This window comes from Physcomitrium patens, chromosome 14, assembly GCF_059467195.1.
Source record: "Physcomitrium patens ecotype Gransden chromosome 14, ASM5946719v1, whole genome shotgun sequence".
NCBI classification, from domain to species: Eukaryota; Viridiplantae; Streptophyta; class Bryopsida; order Funariales; family Funariaceae; genus Physcomitrium; species Physcomitrium patens.
The window spans coordinates 5,868,461-5,890,317 of NC_143423.1; the positions used below are offsets into that span (position 1 = coordinate 5,868,461).

Here is a 21,857-nt window from a genome sequence, read left to right on the forward strand (position 1 = left end):
TATATCCAAATTGTATTAATTGGGCTTTTACATTTAAAACTAATCTCATTGTCTATGATTCATATCTTTGCACAATGTTTTTAATTATTCAAATTTCAAAATTTAGAATTATGTTTTAGTTTGTTTAATTCTTTTATAAAATATAAAATATCTTATTTCCCAAGCTATTGTAGCATAATTATTGTAGAAATATAAAAAAGACAAAGAGTTGTTTTTCACAAGTTCAATATATATATATATATATATATATATATAATAAAGCAACCCAAATTTTGACTAAATCAACCCACATGTTTAAACCATCATTGTACCCTTTCAATCCCATTCCTAGCTGTTCTCTTATTCCCAATTGTTGCCCCCCGTTCCTAATGTTCTCAACCTCTCGCCCCTATCCTTAGCAATGGTTGGGAATAGAGAACGGCTCAAAATAGTATGAGCACAAGAGACCTTCATCCAAACAGATACACAATCCAAACCAACGAATGTCGACGATATAATTCGTCAACATAGTCGACTTCGTTCATCCACACATGAGACCATTCATCAATACATTCATCCATCAATCGGCAAACTAGAGCGGCAATGGGCGATCAATGGAGGAGGATGGGGCATTTCGCAGACTCAGTGAGGCACAGAAGAAGGGGGGAGGAGAGACGAGGGGCAATTTTGGTAGGGTTTTGAAGAATTGAAGAGCACGATGGCGATTCCTGTCAACGGATCCGCTGCTGGGTCTTCGTCGCCTGGTCTCGGAGCGATCCGCACCGCCATCCGCTCTCTCCAATTTTCTCAGCTTGCGGATCTTCTGGACAATTTGGAGCTTGAGGCAATTCTTGCTGAGTTTTTTTTTTTTTTCTTTTTTCTTTTTTCTTTTTCCTTTTCCTTTTTAGGGTTTATGTCTTTGTGATGGATTAGTATGGTTTTGTTTTGTTTTGCTTTTTTTTTTTTTTCTTTGGTTTTTTTGGATGATTGCTGCAGCTCCGATCACACTCTTCGAGGATGATCAATAGCTGACGAGACGTCTCTGGATTGTGTTTGGAACAGGGAGGTTTTAGAGGGAAGAGTGGTCGTCGATAAATTTTGATATTGTCGGCCTGTGTTTTGTAGATTGCAGCTTCCGGAGCATCGAAACCCGAAGACTGGCCTTATGCTGTGCACGTTCTTTCCCATGTTGTGAATCATGACTTGTAAGGAGCCTGATGTTTAATGTTGATATATCGATTTGTGCTTTACCTAGTGATTAAAGCGTTAAAAAGCTCGGGAGTTGTGACCTAAATTGATGGTTCAGCATTGCTAATGAACGTCGAAATTATTCGTATGATTCTGCATAGCGGACCAGTTCCAGGAATGTACATCATGTGCAACACCAGTATTGGAGTTTTATTTTTTTTTGTTTTTTTTTGCTGCTGCTGTCTCTAATTGCGCAGCGTTGATATGTCTTAGAAATAGTGCGAGATTTGTCTGGAAACGAACTGCTCAGACCATCAAAGAAAGTAGCCCAGAATTGGTAGCAGCGTGGAAAATTGTACAGAACATGTGGACTCATGATCACGCTGGCGTGTACAAAGCCCTAAAAGGTTTTGATTGGAGCGAACAAGTGCAACCGGTTGCTACTGCAATTAGCAGTACGTATCCTATTGACAGTGGGAGAATGAAATTAAATGCATTTTCCTCGTTTTTAATGCCTGTAATTTGATGAAGGAGAAGGTTTGAATGTCTCTGAAAGCTGCAGTAGAATGAAATAGCGGCAGCTGGTTTGCTGCAAACAACAAGGTCGGTGGAAACTGAGCATGCTCTGAACCCTTTATATCCTCCTGTGACAGATGACTACTCCTCCTGTATGCTGAGATTACTTTCCACCGCCTACTCCACTGTGAGCGTTGCTGATGCGTCTGGCTTCTTAGGATTGTCGGAGAACGAAACAGTCACTTGTGAGCCTTCTATTCGAATAGTTCTTGAAATTCGTTTTTAGTAACTTTGTTTAGGAAGGTAGTATATATCATATTCGCCTTGTTGTAGAAGTGGTCTTTTACTAAACATTAGTTGTGCAGACAGTCAAATTTCCTCTAGCGAGGATTTAGCCTTCCACAAGTTCTGTTGCACCTAAGTGACCTTTCTTTCTGATGACATTCATGGTTTGACTTACATAATTTTTTGTGGGTTTGCAGTCTTAACGCAACAGCATGGATGGGTTTTGGATCCAGCTTCTCAAATGTTGACAGTGAGGCCCATGTCCTCTGTGGTCAACAAGAAGGCAGACTCAAGCCAGTTACAAGATTTGACTGAATATGTCTTTCACCTGGAACATTGATAGGCACGTTTTATTCCTAATTTTGCGTCATGGTAGGAAATTGGTCTTATTGCTCGTCAGACAAGGAAGGAGCGGAAAGCAATTGCAAAAAGTGGATATATGGAACTCCGCAACATGTTCGAGTTACATCATCTCTACACTCTATCCACAATTCCGAACTGTATGCAATCTTATTCCGTATATTTTGGGGTTTTATGCCTGACCGTGACGTTATGTCAGGCTGGTTGATGAAAGTGGCTGTGAGGTATTCTGTTCTAGAATAACAGGATAGGAGCATTCACTGGAGAGAGCCAGAGTTCAAAACAGTTCCCGAAAATGGTGATCTCTCACATGGCGGATGTTTGCATCTAGGTGGTCTATATCGCAGTTTCTTTTATGTAAAAACACACTCACCCCATAATGAGCCAATCAGTAGCAGGAACTCCTTCACTCTGCTTGATTTCTTTAGAAATTCATGGAGTGCAGGACCGCCTTTTGGAAGATAAAGCAAATACACCCAGAGCTGTTGACATCACTCTTCAACGTCAACTGTCCATACAAAGCATATTCAGGTACGACGTACCCAAGTACACAATCTCTAGAGGCTTCTTGCAAAGCGTCCAAGTTGGAGTTTTAGCCTCCAAGTGATAGACCCACAGTACCTCAACTCAGATGGATCGTGAACCCGAAACAGGTCACAATGGCACTAGTTACCACAACACCTCACCCGAAAGAAAAACAAATCGCCCCGTTGTAAACAGTAAAATCGTTCAACTTTCAGATTTCTCATTTAGTTCTCCACAACTTACAACTGAGGGTCAAAAACGGGAGGATCAAAGCGAAAGAGACCAGACACCGGCACGACATTAGAAAATGACTTGCTTCAAATATTTCGATACCGACGAGAAAGACCGGAGGAACCTTTCTGAATCGTAAGGACAGTATCCGCAGACTGACAATTGTCCAGCCTCGACAAGCTAAAGCTTACCATTCAACCGAAACAGACCTAAGTAGATAACGAGTCGGTACTGCACCCATCTGCTGGTCTGCTTAGAAAGTTAACCAAGAGAAACCCTGCAGCTCTCTTCGCAGAAGTGAAATTGACATCTAAAACACGTTTCATGATTTATAATCGACAAGAGTCTCGTGTGAACTATGAGCTGAAGAATCGACTTGCTGCCACCTAAAAGAAAGTGATGTCACGCGCCCAACCACAACATGACAAAAAAAAGTATAAGAAATATCTTAACAAGATTGAAAGCAAATCTAATTTAGTTTATTTTTATAATGATGAACCATGAAAAATATTCATCTATACAGCAAACTTTCCAATTGACGTAATAGTTGGTCTACATGTAAGAGCATCATCTTGGTACACGAGATAACAATCTCGCACTCAGAAGTGAACTTTTTCCGAATATAATGTACACGACTTTCTTTTTCAGGAGACGTCTAGCAATGAAATAGCACTACTGGCCTTCTAATGACACCTACACCTTGAACTCAATACGATGACCAGTCAATACTAGGAGCAATAGGGGAGCTCCTAAGGTACGGAACAACAAACTTTTTAAGCTGGACGTCGTTTATACTTAAGTGGTCACCAGGAAAAGCAATGTATGTCACTCGGCCCGCTTCGTCCAAGGTTCTAAGTCCAATCCAGTCCTCCTTGTATAGATCCGTCTGCATCCCAAGGAAAAAAAATTGTGATTTCAATTAGCACTTAAAACATTATCATAAACTCGTGCTTCAGTCACTAGATTCAAGTAGTGCTACCGTTACGCCCAGGAAAACCATGGGAGCTTGGAAGACCTACTGAAGAATGGATGTTTGCAAAGAATTGCTAAAAGTTATGTTGGAAAGAGACAGATAACATCATCGGTTCAAAGGTTCACTGTCTGAGAAATTCAGTCATGGAAACGTCCAAGGCTAATTTTTTTGTCACCAAATTTTTGAGATTGAAATACACTTACCCTTTCAGGAGGTAGTACAGTAGTGAAATCATTCTCACCATAGTAACCAAACCAAGCTGTTTGAGGAGGAACTAAGATAGCATCCTCCTGGAACTGCAAAAACGAGCCATCGATCGACGTAAAAATCAGAACATACAACTCCTGAGCTTCACAATTCATGGCGCTTGCATGATAAGAAATTGAAATTTTCAGACGTACATAACATGGCTATTTCAGTCGAGAGAACATTCAACACTCCAGGGAACATCCAACCCAAGACTGCAGGCTTTCATCGATGCTATTGAGTGATAAAAAACAGATGACCAATTTTGCACCTGTGGTCATACCATCGAACACATATGAACTGATATATTGTCCATTATATGGAAACAAAACAAAAGACTAAACCATGCACTTACAAGTGAGGAAGAGACTTACCATAATCAACACCAGGTGATTAATACTTTCGAATCTCTTTTTGTAGGTTTCGTTCCGAGTAGAAGCTATCTCATTGTTTAGTTTCGGTAAGAACATTGAACCCTTATAATAGGCAGCCAAATCCTATACAACCCGCGGCCAAGTACTCAGCCCGCAACGTGTCAGAATCTACGTGATCTATCCATCAGGGAGCAGAGAGTGTAAACCAAGCAACTGTTTCTTTCTCATTCAGCTTGTGATGACTTCAATGTTCTGACACTTGGAAGACCGACAGGGCATGAAATTTGAGATGGAACTGATACTCACGTTAGGAATTTTCACGTAGCCACTCGGAGCAAGGTGGTTCTGTAATCACAACATGAATCCAAATATGTTACTAAAACTCAAGCCATATCAGCCCCGATCTAACTTTCGATACCATTCATTGGGCTTTGGAAACTGAAATGCACATGAAATGGAACAGCGTGGTCGAATCGGTTGGTAGACGAATTCGTACCTGTACAAATGATGAATATACACCAAGTCTAATTAGTGCGTCCGCCAATTTACAAAGGGACATGATCTGTGCATTTCCCCACCCCCAGCATATAGAAGAACTTCTTGTTAGACTGGTGAATCAAGAATACTGCTCAAAGACTGACCTGAAGCAGGCACGTGCAAGCAAAAGATTAGAGGTGACTGACAGGTAACCACAACTAAACTACAGGGTCTTCATAAGTTACCGAACACCCTGGTATTGATGCAGTTCCTGCATGAGGTCCTCCCAAGGATACGAAGTTGTGGACCTGTTCAAATTGAGAACATTAAGAGAATCTTTCAAAGATTCCAAATAACCATATGGAACTTATTCAGAAACCTATCTGATAGCACTAATACTAATCTGTCTTAATCCCACAACAGTTCCTCCATTTACACTGATGCAAGAGCATGCAAAAATAATAGCGTAAAAAAAATTTAGATATAAGATCGCCCCTTGTAGATGAAATTTGTCGCTAAGGTCCTCTTGAGATGTCTTGAGGAATAGAAAAGAGCAAAAGGATGTAAATGAAAGAAGCGTAAGGTAAAAGGAAGAGCATAACATGAGATATTACAGTGAATGTTCAAAACTTACAGGTGGTCCACCGTCACAAAATTCAATCACAGCACGAGCCACGACATTTCCCTGCACAAACATCATGAGTAGTTACAAATAGAGTCCGAACAAATCCTTTCCGCACAAAGTCAAGCTTCTGAGCTGAGCCACATTAGATGCTTGCGTTGTATTCTCGCCTGTGATAGACCGACAACGTTGTAGCCGCCTCTCAGTTCTGGAATCTTTTTCACCTGGCAAAAAAGGAATAATATAAAATAGAATAAAATATTGCGAAATTTAACAAGTTCAGAATGAAACATATGCAGGTCTAATGACTTATCCTATCTTTGGACCAAATCCTGAAGTGCACACATTTAAGCACTGGCCGCAAGAAAGCTGATCTAAAGATGTATATAAGTTGAAAAACAAAGTCCCATGCATGCAACAAAGTTTAACAGATTACAGCGTAGGAAATCAGGCAATACCTGCTCGCACACAAGGTCAGCCTGACCCCCCAACCCCAACAATATTGATCAGTATTAGTATTTCACTTGAAACCGTAGGTTCAACATTGAGCTTTGATCATCACACAAATAAAGAAAATCTTCACATAACCATGGTTACGAACTATTCACCTGCTTGTCAAGGCGCATAAAGAACGAGTCACTTGCTCCATTGCCTATCTCTCTATGGGACAAGCGTAGTAGAAGAGAGTGAAAAGACATTCACGTGTTAGTCCGCACATTTTAATCGCATCCTGGGCACAAACAAAAGGATGAGAAGAAACTGACGCTCCTGTTGACAGACTAAAATACCTCGTAAGTTGCCTAGAAGGTGCGTATGAAACTACACCGAATTCAGAGAACGCTACTTATGTGAGATGCCCCAGATTTAATTAGAAGGTGTTGATTGAGCATCGTACGAACTTCCCATGCAAATTCGCCTACATAATTGAAAGCATAGAGATAGAGTACAATCCAAAGCAGCTGGGTTACCGATTGATCTATGAACAAAGTCTAAGACGTTGTCGTTGTCCAAGTCAAAACAGTATGTCTGCATCTAGAAACCAATACCAAGCATTGTGCTGTTTAGGATATCGATACACCCAAAACATGTCTTACATGCAAAATCCAAAAGCTCCAGACTCGTTGATGAGAAAATTAGTAAATTCGTACAGCCCTTGGTTCCTACATTCATCTCCAATGCCTGGTTCAAAACCACCTCTTCAGCTCACAATAAGAAATAGTATTCAAGCATGCATTAGTTTATAGAATTCTGGAGTAAAAGACATTCAATTCAAGCCAGCCAACAGGCAAGATAAATTGCAAAATTTAACAGGAAAATGAACATAATACGAAGGGCATTACTTTTGCGTCTTTCCAGGCAAAACCAGCAGTGACATCATCGCGTAATTGCTTCGAAGGGCATCAAAGAAAAATGGAAACCAATCGCTAACCGTGAAGTGATAAAAGAATATTTTCTCATCTTTTGCTAAATGATATTTTCATTCCCGTCTGAGTGGGTTGCTACAAGTATATTGAATTTATGGACTGTTCTCGCCATGACCACAACAATTGGACAATTATGACTCAGTTGGACCGTGTAGAGTGAGATAGCAGCCTGCAATTAACGATTCCAATTGCTGCAAGACAGGAAATGCCAGAATTCCACATTCACGCGAGACTGAACAACTCCGTTCCACCATACAGGGCATTGAAAAAAAAATATAAATAAAAACACGCATATTACGACAGCTGAACAGGTCTAAAACCGCTCTGTCAAAGACTTGAAAAACTATTCAACATCAAAACCAGCAGCGAGATGACGCGAAAAAATACCGTGAAGCACGATAAACGGGAGCGGCTTCTCCTCGACCGCAACAACGAACGCGGGAAAAACAGATATAGCGAGCAAAAAAACTAGCACGGCATTCCTCCCCTTGCTACCCGTTCCCTGCTCCCCCATCGCCTCCGACTCCGATGCGACACCAGGCATTGGAGACATCATTAGAGAGATGCCTGGTGATGCACCAGGCAGTGGCACCAATACACGCTGCGTTCAACAAACTTCGCCCTCGATAGTGGCCACTTATCGCGCACTCCCCGCTTCTCCACCAAAAACGGTACGTATTTGTACACGAAAACGACGACGACGAAAACAGAAACGAGCTCTGAGGAGTTCACAAGGGAAGAACCAATTCCTTGGTATAACTAAAGAAAGGGATTCTTCTTCTGCGATGGATTGATGGTGAGCTGTGATCAGAAATCGAAGGCTAGGTCACGCAATTTATCGACGCAGCAGCAGCAGCAGCAGAGTCCCTCGAAGGAAAAGCGCTAGAGCGCTGGATTTCCACTTCGAACACGACGTTCCCCTCCCTCCGCACCTCGGGAACACGTCCCCGGGTATTGTTCCCCTCCACCCTCGGGAGCTCGTTACGCTCTTCCAGGAACACGTCCCCTGGTGCTGTTCCCCTCGGTTGCAGGTGTGCATTCTCCAGACTTTGCTCTCTTTTTGTGTTTATTTCTTTGAGTATTAGTTATAATATTTGATTAAGTGTAACATTTTATTATGAAAAAAAATTTAATTTTAATCATAAAAAATTCATAACTAATTTATTATTATTAATTGGATTCATTAGAGTCGATAGAAAGTAACATGCATTAGGTTGTTTGGAATTAGGAAACAGAAAGTTATTATGACTCAATGGAAAACAATAATAAGAATGATAATATTTACAGAAAATTATATATTTTTATTTCAATAATATGATTATGAAACTAATAACTATGATTTTTTTTTGAGAAATGAAAATATTTGAATTTCGTTCACGTTTAGTTTTTTAAGGTGAAAATGTAAGAATTGGAACCAACCATGTCAACATTTTAGCAAGGAGAAAATGTAAAGCTCCAAATAAAGATACATAAATACATGAATTTCTTTTTTGGTATATAAGAAAATGTGCTAATCCAATGTATATATATATATATATATATTATAAGAGTTGAGTAGATGCAATTAAAGAAGTTTTCCATGTTAATTCATTTAATATTTTTACTTGCAAAGCTAAAATCTCATGGATTGGCTGTTACAAATTTGTTGTTTAAGTATCTAACGCCTTGCTTTTTAAGCTTTCCAAATTTTGTTGCTAAAGCTAGTAATAACTTGCCCTTCAAGCTTAAAGAAAAATACAAAATTTAAGAAAATATATATTGCTTGTGGAAGTTTTATCTAAAAGGTTGTAACTCAAGGTTCTAAATAAGTAATGATCTGTGTTCTAAATGAATACCTAGAAGGCTCTCAACAACCACGAAAAGAATAAATGATGATATAGAGGGTTTATTATCTATATTGTAAAAGATAGTTTTCTAAAGTTGATAACAAAAAAAAAAAAAAAAAAAAAAAAAAAAAAAAATGTATACAAAAAAAGTTTACATAATAATATTTTTTACTAACTGGAATAAACATAGTGTTGATTTCAAACTAGAGTGAAACATCTCAAACGTATTCATGTACATTTTGATGCTTTAAAGTATGATTGGTATAATATGTTCAAGTAAAGTCGGAATTACTTAACATGACCTGCACAACTTCCAAAAAAAAAAAAAAAAAAAGCGTTGAAATTCTGAATTTTTTTAAAAACAAAATTTGTTGATTTCTCTTTTTAAGGCTCGCAAAAAAGAGCTTTTTATGTGATAATAAAATATCATACATACATGCATACACTTTTGTGTTTTCAAAAATTACATTTATATTTTATGATGACTTTGTTTACAAGAAAATTCAAATTGTATGGGGTTTAAGTGGAACAACTTAAACCTCTATTTTAAAAAAAAATTATATCAATAAATAGTTTTTCAAAGAACTACTCGAACAGATTCTGTTGGAAACTGTGCAAATTTAGTATTAGAAAATTTATTTCTTATATATTTGTTAACTATTGGAATTTCTCTTATTAGTGTCTGAAACCACCACTATATTTATTTATCTATTTAGTTATTTTTTATATCATTGCAAATAAGAAAATATATATAAACATAACCAAGTACAATTCTTAACAGTATCTTTATCCGGTTCACTTATGATGTCAGAAACATTGTTTTAAAACGTTTGGCACCAATACTTCCATGATATACATAAAACTGTACACAAAGAGATAGATAAACTTACATAATTTACTTCTGTAAACAATCTTAAAACTGTGTATGAGTTGCATCTTGAGACACTTGTAAATTATCACTGTATACTATATTTAATTATATTATTTCAAGGCTTGTCAAAGTAATTATATATATATATATATATATTAATGATGCCAATGTTTATATTTTTCCGAATGTAGAAATTCAAGTGGAACAACTTAAAATTCAAATTATGTCCTCTCAAACATGTGTTTTTTTAAAAAAAAAAATAAACTAAACATTGATTTTAGTATAAAAATAAAAAATATATATTCTTTTATTAACTAACTTTGCAAACCAGTTCATACACTAATTTAATTATTTTTCATTCATTCATGTCGTTCAATTCTATTTTATCATTGACTTGGACCAAATTAAATAGTGACCCTTTCAAATATCACAAATTTTTAGTGGAAAATATTCTTCCAAAAAACTTCCCAACAAATGAGTTGAGACCAGTGAGCATATTCCTAAACAAATATGTTAATTATGCCGACCTGTTGCAAAGTAATTCATCAGTCAACCTGATTTATTCCACATAGTTCCAGTTCTTCAAATTATTGTGAAAGAATTGTTGCCAACAAACATATAACAACCATTATTACTATTAGTATTACTATTACCTTTATTATTATTATTATTATTATTATTGTTTTCATCAGTACAAAAAAAATTATGCATACCATCAACAGCTGAATTTCAATTTAAAGCATAAAAAATATTAAATTCAAAGTACATGTACAGAAGGGGGTCTAATTAATTTGCTGAGTTGGGTATGGCTCATCAGTCCAAGGGGAAAAGGATGAAGAGGATGAATGTGGTGAAAGTGAACACATCCGTCCATTCCAAGTTTATTTCATACATTCATCCATCAACGAAGCCTGCTCCCGCATCTGTAGGGACACGGCAGCTCATCGTTCGTTGTCCGTCATACGAAAGCCTTGAGCTCAACCGAAGCCCAGTTGATCAGCGTCTTCTCAGGCTTGCTTTTCGGGTCCCTTCAATTCTTGCACTCCTCACGAAAGGCTCTTTATTAACACGTGAGAGCATGGAGGGAGTGGGAAGGAAACGCTCAATCCTGCCACATTTGGATGAGAAACAAACCGCATTGCACAGGCATCTCCGCATGCTCGCCTGCTGCTTGTGGGTGAAAACGAATCCCTAGAACCAGGCACCGAAGATGGAAGGAAGGGCACGACAAGACAGCAGGACAGGTTGTAACGGTATTTAGGTGAAGCTCAGTTATAGGGCCCACCTTGCCAAAATGCAATTTTGAGGAGTGGGATAAGAGAGAACGATTGAGTATCGTGTTGTACTGGAAGATTCCTTATTAATAGGGGGAATCGATTCAAGGATATCTGCAGATGGGACATGCATGCTTGAACATCACCAATAGTTGAGTCTCTACTATTTTGTTATCAATACAAAGGATCCTGAAGTGCCACCCTCACAGTTTATTTAAGAACCCTCGGTATCAGAGGCAACAATCGCAAAACTTCTTCCAATTTTGTTAGGACAAAAATTTGGATCTCCTTAGAGAAGGGCAGGGGGGGGGGGGTGAGTGGGGATGTGGAGCACCGTCCACTGGGAACCAGTATCACTAAAAGTCGCTATCGCAGAAATTCATTCAACTAAAGGGATTTTGAAGTATGTTGGTGTGGCAGTCCCAACCGAGCAGGAGCTCGAAAAGAAGTGTCGCACTAGAACCCAATACTAAAATGTGAACCACCCACCCTAAATAATGGCGTGTCTACTTGGATCTAGACAGTGGCAGCTTGCTTGTTGGCAAACTGAACACCCTTCTCAATGCTGCCCTTCAACTCTGTCTTCAAAGCCTCAACGGCCTTCTTCTCGTACTCGGTCAACCCGTTCAAATCCTCACTGATAATTTCCTCGACACCCTTCTTTCCGAGCTTCAGCGTGGTGGCGAAGAAAGGCAGGTCCGTGACCTGAGAAAAAAAAAGAATCACACGAAACTGCTCGGTAAATTGTTGTCCTCGCTACAAGCATAAGTGAATCAATAATTCTCCAACTCTGATATAACATTAATATAGAACATTGATTGCAGAAAATCCACGGAAAGATTTTAACTCTTGTGCTACATGGAGAGTCAGAAGTGTGCAAACCTCGGATTGGACGTAAGCGCACTCATAAACATCAGAGTCGCCATCCATTGCTCGCATGCACGATTCAGCAAATCTGGCAGCAGCATACGCCTGTATGCACAGAAGAAACACAAAAAATATACGGAGATGTAATAATTTTACTCGTTAACTCATAAGCTCAGAAAATGCAGAAACCTGCGCAATACAACTATAACATTAAATTGAGACCACGACTCTTACCATTGAAAGAGTAGCAGATCCAGCTCCGGCCTTAGCGTCCACAACCTCAGTACCGGCATTCTGGATACGCACGGTCAGCTCCTCCACTTCCGCAGGTGTAAACTCAACGGTGGGCTTTGTCTTTGAAAGCAAGGGAAGTATAGTGATACCAGCGTGACCACCGATCACTGGAACATTCACGTCAATCAGGCGCAAGTTCTTCTTCTGGGCCACAAATGTGTTGGCCCGCACCACATCCAATGTGGTCACGCCGAAGACCTTCTTGGGGTCGTAGACACCTTTGGCCTTGAGAACCTCGGCAGCAATTGGAACCGTGGAGTTCACGGGGTTGCTGATGATGTTGATCAGAGCCTATTGCAGCGACACAGAGTAATTAGACTAGTAAATTCTTGGCACGATGAGATCGCACAGTACATACATTTTTGTGGCAAAGACTCATCAAACAGGAATAATGATACTAGCACATAGAAATCAAGATCGGTAAAAGTGGTAGCCGAAGTCTCACGTTGGGGCAATTTTCCGCAACTGCTTCAACGAGACTCCTGACGATGCCGGCGTTGATGTTGAACAAATCATCTCTGGTCATGCCGGGTTTGCGGGGTACTCCTGCGGGAATGATAACGAGGTTCACGTCCTTCAGTGCTGCTGCGAGTTCTGCTGGACCAGTGTAGGCAGAGACCTGAAAGAGTAAACAGACTCGCCGTCAACTTCCTCAATATTTGGAGGATCAAAGAACCATCCCAATAGAATAAGTCACATTTTTTCACAGGTTACATCACAATCCGCAGCCTTCCGATCTTCGATTGGATTCAAGGGTTAAATCCAGTTGAGAAATAGTTACCTGCGCAGGAGTGTTGCAATGACTAAGATCCGCAGCAACTCCCTTAACATTTGCAATATCGTACAGGCGAAGGTCGGACACAAGAGGGGACATCTTGATCAAGAGGGAGAGAGGTTGACCAATCCCTCCAGCGGCTCCAAGGACAGCAACCTTGAATGTAGAGGATCCGGACTTGGGAGCAGCAGCCCCAGACGCATCGGCACGCACCTGCACAGGCATGCCTCGCACGTCCTGCCTCCAGGCCACATCACCCTGCACGACGATGAACCCACCTCGCAGCGATGAGTTCAGACTTGACAATCTAGACGCTGCTGCCGGTCTCAACGAAGAGAAAGAGACGCTCCTGCAAGAGGCAGACGATGCACACGAGGCTGCGATGGAGTTGAGTCGCACTCCATTGGCGGCAGTAGCGGCGTTGAAGGCAGTAGCCGTGGATGCCATGGCTTCCGAACTCGCTGAAGCCCTACCCCAGGAACGCAGCCAACACTGTAATGTAGGCAAAAGATTGCGATTCCGCTCGTCTTCTCTGTACTGAAAACAACGACGATAGGTGAAGAAGGCAAATAGAAGCTGCACTTGCAAGAGCCAAAGTGGTTTCCGGTGGTCTTTCCACGGGGTTAGGGTTGGTGACAAGATCGAGGGACACAGCTCCACCACTAACGCAAGGGCCAGGCCTTCTAAGTTTGCACTAATCTATAATTAAAGAATCAAAACTACGACGCATCAAAGTACACAGCAACTTTTCAGAAGCCTTTTCCGCTTCACATCTGGTAAATGCTCATTTGTCACATAACTTGCAAGCCGCGTGCCAAAACCCCTGGTCAGTGTTCTCAATCACCACGTGTTTAGATTCCTTTGGAACAGTGATGCCGGCGGCTCCACATTGCGGGCTCGGTTTCGCTACTAAGAAATCACTTAGTCCCAACCAAGTAATTTGTCAAGATTTGCTTGATTGCATTCTTTCTCGTGTGAGGAGGTCAACCACGGTTCCCACAACCGCATAGTTAATTCTTGATGTTGGTGACAGTTTTATTTGCCCACTTTACAATCTGAGGAGTACTGTTTGATTCTGAATTGAAAAAAAAGCATAGAATGCAAGGAATGCATTTGCAGGCATAGAACAGGCGGTAGAGAGTTTCAGCAAGCGCGGAGGGTAGTCAATATTCCTAGCGCATGATTCGTCTTGTGGGTCAGTGGGAAAAATAGCCACAGTCGTCTCGCCTAATTCACCTCATCCGGAAGTTTACTGATCTGTTCCGGCAAATTCTCTTGGGAAAGCAGTGAGTGGCGAGTTGGGTATCAAAGGGATTGACACGAGCGAGCAGGAGATGGAGGGCCGTTGATTTGTTTACACGCCATAGCAACTTCCTGAGGTGATGTACAATTGTGAACTTTTCTAATTGAAGACTGTGGCGTCTTTTACTTTGTCTGCGTGCAATTGGAGCTGTATGATGAAGGAGCTTGAACTAAGATTTATATTGATGAGTTCAAAACTGCTTGGATCAGGGTTAGGTTTTGTCCAAGGAGGCTCAGATGAATGGCACAGTAAGATAGTCACCAGTCACTCATAATAGGAATTAATTGTTGGTCGGTGCAGTTAGCCTTCCCTTCCCTTGAAGTGGCTTCACAGGCGTAAACCAATAGAGCACACTCATTTCTCGCAATGTCCTTGTCGGAGTTAATTCACATTTAACATTGCTGGAAGCTGACATCATTAAGTAGGTGTCTGGCTTAATCGAAAATCCAACTCAAAATCCGCGTCGTATCACGAAGTAGTGTGTTCCATTCCCACTCGCTTGTGATTTCTGAAACTCCTCGTGTTGCAGGATCCAGTGAATTCATGCGATCAACCTAGCTACTGGTTATTACTTGACCGATTTGTATGGGATTAAGTTAATGGGGAGGAGGATACAACACCGACAGCGAGAATCCCGCCGTTGGGTTTTTGTTTTAAATTAAAGCGGCAGAACAGGTCTACACGAGACGTGAAGGTAGCAATAAAAGGACCATCTTGGTAAAAGCAAGAAATGTGTCTGTACGTAACAAATTGGTCGGGTTGAATTTTGAGACTTGTTCCATTTTTAACTTATCGCAATTAAGACGACATTCAACCGTAGTTTATAGAAACAATGAGCATTAAGTAAGGCAGGACGGTGTCTGTTTGACGAAGGTTTCGGTGCAGTTTTTATTTTTTTATCAAATTCATGTAGTAATTTAAACCCTGTGTAGAATCCCATGCATTTCAATTGAGAACCCTGATGTTGGTCTTTACTGCTAAGTCCGTCTCTCATGCGTTCTCGCAGGATTGGAAAGTGATTCCTGCAGGATGCCAGAGGAGCTTGACGCCAAGGTGTGGAGTGACTTGCCAGCAGAAATTCTTGAGCACGTGTTGAGACGGCTTCCATTTTCTACATTATGCAAATTTAGAACTGTCTGTAAACACTGGAACAAGCTGCCGACAGTGTGCGCCGAGGAGCCATTCCTTCTCGGCATCCCCTGCAATTGGTCGTGGTCTGATCGTGTGACGTGCCTCCGCTACAGCCCGATTGCCAACAAATGGGATATCATCGACCTTTCTTTCCTCCCCGCGCTCATGTCACCTCCTCACGTGCTGAGGAGCTATACGCCTCATATTGAGCGATTTTGCTCAGATGGCGGCCTGTTGTGCTTGTGGGGCAAATTAGTCGCACGTGAGATGTTATTATATCCCTTTGATGATGGTGATAGTTATGAAATGCTTGTGTGCAATCCCTTGACAAAGAATTTCAGAGCTTTACCCCCATTGAACTGCTTATATCAGAGTAGTATAGACCTTGTAATGCAGGCGGATAGTTCTGGCAAATACAAAATCTTTGCAGTAGCCCTTGTGTACACTGGGGAGCGTGGCATCAGACTGCGGCATTACATGTACGAGTCAGTGTCCAATTCTTGGGAGCTGCTTCTTGACTTGAAACGAGACTGCAGTGACGTTTCATTACTACGCTACTGCAGCATCATCTTCAAAGACGTTTACTACTGTGTTTCGGGAGGGGATCGGCAGCAATATGAACTCCATGCGTATGACATTAAACAAGAGGATTGGGTCACTGTTGGCGTGAAGATGAAGCTTGATCCTAAAACCTCTCAAGTTTTCTTCGTTACCCGAGGCCCCGACTTGCTTCTGATGGCTTGCATTCTTGAGGGGAAGTGGCGCATCAGCATCACCAAAGTTGACTTGGATATCACCGTCGAGACAATAGACCCACACTGTCAAATCTCGCTTCCACCAACCTTTACTTGGAAGGGAGGGGTTGGATTTGAATATCTAGACTCCATCATCTTGGCTTCGAAGTTGAAGGACGGATTCATGGGAGTCGATCTTCTCTCTCTGTCTGCAGATCTTCAAGAGGTGAGGTCCATCACACCGCTGTATGTTGTACCCACATCAGAAAGGTACAGATGCATGATCGTGGCGAAGGCTAGCTTCGACATGCGAGCCACCGTCCACCTAGCTCCAAACGAAGACTTAGATCTATGGTGATGGACACGCATCAGCTTCTATAGCCAGTGTGTGGCGAAGGTGGGCTCAGCACACTCTTCATGTGCTTTTCATTGTCATTGAATTTGAACTTCTATTTTCTAGTTTTGTGGATGCACTACGTTGGATTCAATCCGCAAACATCTACCCCTCTCTCCTTGAATTCGTTAATTATATGTCTCTGATGAATTCAGGAAACAGAGCGGTGCTTCCAATTTATCTTTTATTCTTTATTTTTTTCGTTTTTTCCTTGAGGTGGTTGGAACTGTTCATGCTTGGGTGTTTAATACTATCTGAAAGATTCTATCATTTTTTGACATGGACGAAGATGCTCTAGCGGCTCAACTGGGAATGGTGAAGAAGTAGAATGATATCTATAGATTCTGGCAGCATCGAGTTATGTGATTATATGAATAAAAAATAATTGAAGCCTTGAAAAATCACACCGGTATGCAAGTATTTTGTTGAAATTGATGATTTGTACAATTTTTTACGTGGTTTTAAGAGCGATATGCACTTGAGATAGCTCAAAATATTCCTAGGCAGTTCAACGTACCTTATAACGATTATTTCATCGACATTTACTTTTTTCGAAAACTGTTAACTTCAGTCTTGGTTTGAAAGAAACTCTATAACTTTTTATCAGAATTTTAAAACATTCTTAAAAGTTACATGGAGACCATGTGCGATCTTGTCAACGCAGTTGTTGCATCAAACTAATCAAGTCACTCCCAACACATTTCGAATCCTTGCTTTGACCGTGTGTAACTTTACAGTTTCTTAACATTTCTTATACAAACATTCTTTCGTATTCGCTACAAGGTGTACATGGCAACGGATTGGGGCAACTTAATACTCGAAAGTAACATTGAACTGTAATCAAAACTAAACAATGGTCATGACGAAAATGCTACAACTTCTCCAACAATGGTGTTAAGGGGTCAAAACCTGCCCACAAATTGGGTGTTTATAGAGGCACCTGTGCGAGAACGTGGTGGGGGAAGATATCAACAGTTAATGCCGTGCATTCATAGATAACCGAGTCCTAACCCAGTCGATGCGGAAGACTGATTGTTTATAGAAATTTTACTACATTCGGTTCCAGGCCAAAGCACAAAGAACAAAAATGTATAATAAAAACATGCTAAAAGAAAATTTGGATTAAGCACCCCAACTACCTCACGCTACTGTTCCCCGCCTCTTCGACTCTACTTTCTTTAGAATTTCAGAATTCTTTTTCTTATACTTTACACTTCGATTTACACCGGTAACAGAGGTGGATAATCCGTTCAGAGAGTTAGTATTCTTCGACCTATCTGTAACTTTGGGTCCTTTCAATGTAGCTTTTGGGGCATGCACGGCTTTGGTCTCATCACGAGACTTCTTATCGGAGGCATTCGTCACCTTCGGACTGTTAATACTGCTAGGTATTTCAACAGCTTTAGACACTTTCACGGTACTCGCAACAATGGGAGAGGCTGCAGTTGCCTGCTTGTCCGAGCCGTTTGCGAACATTGCAGCCCTCCTAGCCTTTCTATTATTTTTGGGTGTTTCCGCATTCGAAGGAGCTTCAGTTCGGTTGGGCGGTTTCTTGTCTGAGCCATTCGCGATTCCTTTAACCCTCCTGGCCTTTCTATTACTTTTAGGTGTTTCCGCAGTCGGAGTAGATTCAGTCGTCAGTGCTGAAGACTCGATGGATGAGGACGCCTGTACAGCCAGATGTCGATTCACTTTAAAACTCAGAAAACACCTTTTTCTTCTACGAAGAGTAAAAAACATAACAATCGATGAACGGAAAAAGTATAAATTTACCAATCCGGCACAGACAATCTGTCAGATACAAGCTACGAAACCTCAATTCAAACCCATATATCTAGGGATAGCAAGATTGCATGTAGACTACACAAACTGCGATATCCGTCTGCAATGTCCAGGTCAAATACATTATAGACACAAACACAAGAGAGATATCAACGAGCTGCCAACAATGACTGAACCTCAACTTTTGGCTCAGTTAACCTTTGACTGATAGCTTACAGCACTATGCCACCTTCTGTCAGCTCGTAAGAACCCGGGCAGCTAGTCAGATCGGCCTTTGTTTTCCTCATAGCCATACAAACCTTTCAATAGAAAAATAAATACAACAGATGACGCTCTCTGTCAAGAAAACGACCATTTCTACTTCGTCCACCTTAGGACATACAACATGTGTGAGCGGGATACCTTGAGTTTAGCGCGTTTCCTTCGATTTCTTCGACCGCTGCTCGCTCCACTCTTTACAGGTTCTACCTTTTCCTAAAACAGCGAGTCGAAATCAGGAACTCGTCTAAAACAACACACGTTCTACTGAGATCATGATCAAGAATTGAGAGGAAGAATAGCGAGAGACTCTTCATCCATTGTAGGATGCACCTACTCACCTCAGCGACCCTACGAATGCGCTCAAGCCGCTCAGAGTGAGTTTCTGCCTCATCCTCTTCTTCTCCATCACTATTTAATTGAACTTTAAGCTTCCCAGCTGCGAGACGTTTAAGTGACTTGGCGTGGCGCTGAGGCAGCAGTACACCAAGGCAGCACAAAAAACTTAGGGCTCAGCACACAATATTATGACTATAAAACTCATCCAGCGCAGGACAGCGGACTAATAGAAACTAAATAAGCAACTTCGAAAACTGTCACAAACCTTCGATTGCAAATGCGCCTTCATTGTTTCATCAGATAAACAAAGGACCTTCACACAAAGCCGACATTTCAGAACTCCTCTAATTCGTAAAACTACGCCATCTCCAACAGGTTCTTCAACGTTTTCCGTCTTGGTATGCTCCTTGCCATCTACCGAAGCCTCAGCCGACTTCTTTGACAAGAAATAACTACTATCGATTGGTTGAACTACTTTGATGTTCCTATCTCGAAAAGCACTCCACTCCTCATCCTCAGATTCACTGTCTCGCATCTCATCATCGTCGTCCTCGTCCACGTCCGAACCCTCTTCACTCGCAGCTGCCTCATCATCGGACGAGCCACCGCTACGTTGTGCGACCTCTTCATTCTCCTCATCAGAGTCGTCATCAGAGGTGCCTAAATCGGACTCGTCTGACGACGAATCTTGTCCATTGTCCGCATGATCGACAGCGTAAAACTGCCGCTTAAACATGATGGAAGATTTTCTCTACCAAATCCAGACCTCCACAACAATTCACGCTATCAAGGGACAGCGTTCTCCTCGGAAGCACACAGCAAGTGCTCCGCCAGAGAGGCGCTCAAAGCTCTAAAACCTCCATAAAACCCTAATAATCCACCCCGAGGACGCCGCTGCCCGTTTCTGGTCCCCGCTCAGACTAGGGCAGGCACCGGGTAGGCTGGTTAAATAAACGATGCTTGACCATATTCCGATTGTAACACCGTGCCATACATGTGTGTGTGTAAATAAATAAATAAAGATGATAAATTTGATGACGTATTTCTAAGTTTTTTGTAGAGGAATTTCACTTCTTAAATATTCGTGAGTAGTGGATGTGAAAGATTGTGCATAAATTCTAATATCGTTTGTGGTCAACAAGTATTTTGTCAATTAGAAATAATAAATGTTGAGATGATATGTAATATTGTTGAATTCAGATTTCAATACAATAAAATAAAATAAACCAAAAAAACCAAAAACAAACAATTGAAACATTCCATTACCAATAGAATTAAAATCAAATGGTTTGACAATAATAGCCTTAAATAACAGTGAATTAGTTTTAATCTGAAGTTTGGTATCTTTAACTTTTATTCATGAATTGAATCAATTACATAATTAGATCTACATTTGATGTAATTCTTAGATTGCTTTTTAAAACGATTTTTTCTAGTTATATATATATATATATATATATATATATATATTTTTTTTGATAATAGTTAAGACTAAATATAAATAAATTTAATCTGTGTTGTTTCGTAAATAAAGTTTAATGCATTGAATTAGCAAAATCAATGCATTGTCAGAAACACGATATACTAAAATTACAAGGGTTGTTTATATATATATATATATTTTTGTGGATGGTTCAATCACTGTTTTAAAATATGTTTGTCATCTCTGTTGTAGTTTCAAAGTGCTCTTACTTACTTGTGTTATTTTTTAAACACTGCAGTTTTTTGAACAAGTACAAACAATAAAAAATAATACAAAGTGTTTAATATCTAGTTTATAATTTTTTTAAAAATAATACAAACAAGTAATCTAGTTTATTATTTTTTATATTTAAAGATAAAAACACAATCTCACCAAAAATTATAAACTACAAATAAAATAAATATTTCTCATGTATATCAAGTAAAAAGGGCACATTTATTTTTTGTATACCTCTCCCTCCTTGGTTATTTTGGTCCCTCTCTCAGTTGATCATCTCATCAGTTTGTTTGAGTCTACAAAATTACTTTGCCACCATTAGATCTATTGTTCTTTACTTATCCACTCTCACACAACCAATGACCAACTTTGAAGATTATCAAAATAGTCAAGGCACGGTACCACAATATTCATGACGTAAACTATATATATATATATATATATATATACACACATATATATGTTTAATTATTTGTATTATATTATTAATCATATTTTATCTTTGGATGTAATCTATAATGTTTTATACACTATATATATATATATATATATATATATATTTTGGAACCTTTATATGCTTCTAGAAGTTTCCATTGAAACATTTTATACTTCTAGAATACTTTGTAACTTGTAAAACTTCATCCAAAAGCTTTCATAGAACCTAGTTTTTATGATATAAATAAGAGAGGAAGACAGATTATTTTGGTCTTGCTTATACAAGTTTTAGAGCAATTCAAGTATTGTTTTGTTTACATATACTTTTCTAATTTAATATCTAGTTTATAATTTTTTATAGTTTTTTTGTTTTTTGGTCTTGCATTATTGATTATTCTTTATCCAACACTATAGTATATGTTTCACAAGATTGTTTACCATGTGGTTTGTAAAGTTTTTGAATTTTATTCAATCAATTTTTTTCATAATGATACTTGAAATATATTAAAACCTTATAAATTTTTTAGAATAATAAGATGATTAAAATTATTAAAATTCATAAACAATCAAAAAAAATCTTTAAAAAATAATAACTAACAATTCATGTTATAAAATCCAATATTTTCTCTATATATATTATATTATAAAATGATTGAAAAAACTATCATCATAATC

General features: G+C 39.7%; 5 protein-coding genes across 8 annotated transcripts; 2 read left to right on the top strand and 3 right to left on the bottom strand.

The window, feature by feature from the left end:
- The first annotated feature begins 621 nt into the window (after positions 1 to 621).
- LOC112291545 (COP9 signalosome complex subunit 8) lies at positions 622 to 2,439 on the top strand. Its single transcript, XM_024539115.3, has 5 exons — positions 622 to 823; positions 1,105 to 1,184; positions 1,441 to 1,622; positions 1,821 to 1,928; positions 2,166 to 2,439. The coding sequence occupies exons 1-5, from the start codon at positions 698 to 700 to the stop codon at positions 2,306 to 2,308; spliced, it is 639 nt and encodes a 212-aa protein (XP_024394883.1). The 5' UTR covers positions 622 to 697; the 3' UTR covers positions 2,309 to 2,439.
- A 1,102-nt stretch (positions 2,440 to 3,541) lies between these two features.
- LOC112291544 (uncharacterized) lies at positions 3,542 to 8,079 on the bottom strand. 2 transcript variants are annotated; one of them, XM_024539114.3, is made up of 12 exons: positions 7,588 to 8,079; positions 6,871 to 6,955; positions 6,385 to 6,436; positions 6,235 to 6,255; positions 5,947 to 6,000; positions 5,789 to 5,839; positions 5,400 to 5,462; positions 5,174 to 5,239; positions 4,984 to 5,022; positions 4,678 to 4,800; positions 4,261 to 4,353; positions 3,542 to 3,970 (listed from the first exon to the last, which is right to left on the bottom strand). In XM_024539114.3, exons 1-12 carry the CDS (start codon positions 7,754 to 7,756, stop codon positions 3,791 to 3,793), a joined length of 996 nt encoding a protein of 331 aa, XP_024394882.1. In that variant the 5' UTR covers positions 7,757 to 8,079; the 3' UTR covers positions 3,542 to 3,790. The 2 variants fall into 2 exon arrangements, with proteins under 2 accessions (XP_024394882.1, XP_090111838.1); XM_090255712.1 differs by having other exon boundaries at positions 6,385 to 6,506; positions 7,588 to 7,619.
- Positions 8,080 to 11,306: 3,227 nt separating this feature from the next.
- On the bottom strand, positions 11,307 to 13,633 carry LOC112291824 (malate dehydrogenase, chloroplastic). Its single transcript, XM_073538874.2, has 5 exons — positions 13,114 to 13,633; positions 12,778 to 12,951; positions 12,273 to 12,623; positions 12,054 to 12,143; positions 11,307 to 11,876 (listed from the first exon to the last, which is right to left on the bottom strand). The coding sequence occupies exons 1-5, from the start codon at positions 13,552 to 13,554 to the stop codon at positions 11,688 to 11,690; spliced, it is 1,245 nt and encodes a 414-aa protein (XP_073394975.2). The 5' UTR covers positions 13,555 to 13,633; the 3' UTR covers positions 11,307 to 11,687.
- Positions 13,634 to 13,995: 362 nt separating this feature from the next.
- LOC112291442 (F-box protein At5g49610) lies at positions 13,996 to 17,073 on the top strand. 3 transcript variants are annotated; one of them, XM_024538831.2, is made up of 4 exons: positions 13,996 to 14,486; positions 14,940 to 15,104; positions 15,417 to 16,672; positions 16,959 to 17,073. In XM_024538831.2, exon 3 carries the CDS (start codon positions 15,440 to 15,442, stop codon positions 16,631 to 16,633), a length of 1,194 nt encoding a protein of 397 aa, XP_024394599.1. In that variant the 5' UTR covers positions 13,996 to 14,486; positions 14,940 to 15,104; positions 15,417 to 15,439; the 3' UTR covers positions 16,634 to 16,672; positions 16,959 to 17,073. The 3 variants fall into 3 exon arrangements, with proteins under 3 accessions (XP_024394599.1, XP_024394601.1, XP_090111841.1); XM_024538833.2 differs by lacking the exon at positions 14,940 to 15,104 and having other exon boundaries at positions 14,349 to 14,486; XM_090255715.1 differs by lacking the exons at positions 13,996 to 14,486; positions 16,959 to 17,073 and adding an exon at positions 14,556 to 14,658 and having other exon boundaries at positions 15,417 to 16,734.
- Positions 17,074 to 17,688: 615 nt separating this feature from the next.
- LOC149987815 (uncharacterized) lies at positions 17,689 to 19,914 on the bottom strand. Its single transcript, XM_090255714.1, has 4 exons — positions 19,314 to 19,914; positions 19,051 to 19,179; positions 18,854 to 18,925; positions 17,689 to 18,337 (listed from the first exon to the last, which is right to left on the bottom strand). Exons 1-4 carry the CDS (start codon positions 19,782 to 19,784, stop codon positions 17,810 to 17,812), a joined length of 1,200 nt encoding a protein of 399 aa, XP_090111840.1. The 5' UTR covers positions 19,785 to 19,914; the 3' UTR covers positions 17,689 to 17,809.
- Positions 19,915 to 21,857: the final 1,943 nt, after the last annotated feature.

Excerpts from the sequence above, each read along its gene's own strand:
- LOC149987815 (XM_090255714.1), bottom strand. The coding sequence starts at position 19,784 with ATGTTTAAGCGGCAGTTTTACGCTGTCGATCATGCGGACAATGGACAA. Across the intron at positions 19,180-19,313 it reads AGGCGCATTTGCAATCGAAG|CGCCACGCCAAGTCACTTAA; the intron begins GTTTGTGACAGT and ends CTGCTGCCTCAG. Across the intron at positions 18,926-19,050 it reads GCATTCGTAGGGTCGCTGAG|GAAAAGGTAGAACCTGTAAA; the intron begins GTGAGTAGGTGC and ends TCGCTGTTTTAG.
- LOC112291544 (XM_024539114.3), bottom strand. The coding sequence starts at position 7,756 with ATGATGTCTCCAATGCCTGGTGTCGCATCGGAGTCGGAGGCGATGGGG. Across the intron at positions 6,437-6,870 it reads GGAGCTTTTGGATTTTGCAT|AGAGATAGGCAATGGAGCAA; the intron begins GTAAGACATGTT and ends CTTGTCCCATAG. Across the intron at positions 6,001-6,234 it reads CTGACCTTGTGTGCGAGCAG|GTGAAAAAGATTCCAGAACT; the intron begins GTATTGCCTGAT and ends CTTTTTTGCCAG.
- LOC112291442 (XM_024538831.2), top strand. The coding sequence starts at position 15,440 with ATGCCAGAGGAGCTTGACGCCAAGGTGTGGAGTGACTTGCCAGCAGAA.
- LOC112291545 (XM_024539115.3), top strand. The coding sequence starts at position 698 with ATGGCGATTCCTGTCAACGGATCCGCTGCTGGGTCTTCGTCGCCTGGT. Across the intron at positions 824-1,104 it reads TGGACAATTTGGAGCTTGAG|ATTGCAGCTTCCGGAGCATC; the intron begins GCAATTCTTGCT and ends TGTGTTTTGTAG. Across the intron at positions 1,623-1,820 it reads GGTTGCTACTGCAATTAGCA|ATGACTACTCCTCCTGTATG; the intron begins GTACGTATCCTA and ends CTCCTGTGACAG.
- LOC112291824 (XM_073538874.2), bottom strand. The coding sequence starts at position 13,554 with ATGGCATCCACGGCTACTGCCTTCAACGCCGCTACTGCCGCCAATGGA. Across the intron at positions 12,144-12,272 it reads GATCTGCTACTCTTTCAATG|GCGTATGCTGCTGCCAGATT; the intron begins GTAAGAGTCGTG and ends CTGTGCATACAG. Across the intron at positions 11,877-12,053 it reads GCGCTTACGTCCAATCCGAG|GTCACGGACCTGCCTTTCTT; the intron begins GTTTGCACACTT and ends TTTTTTTCTCAG.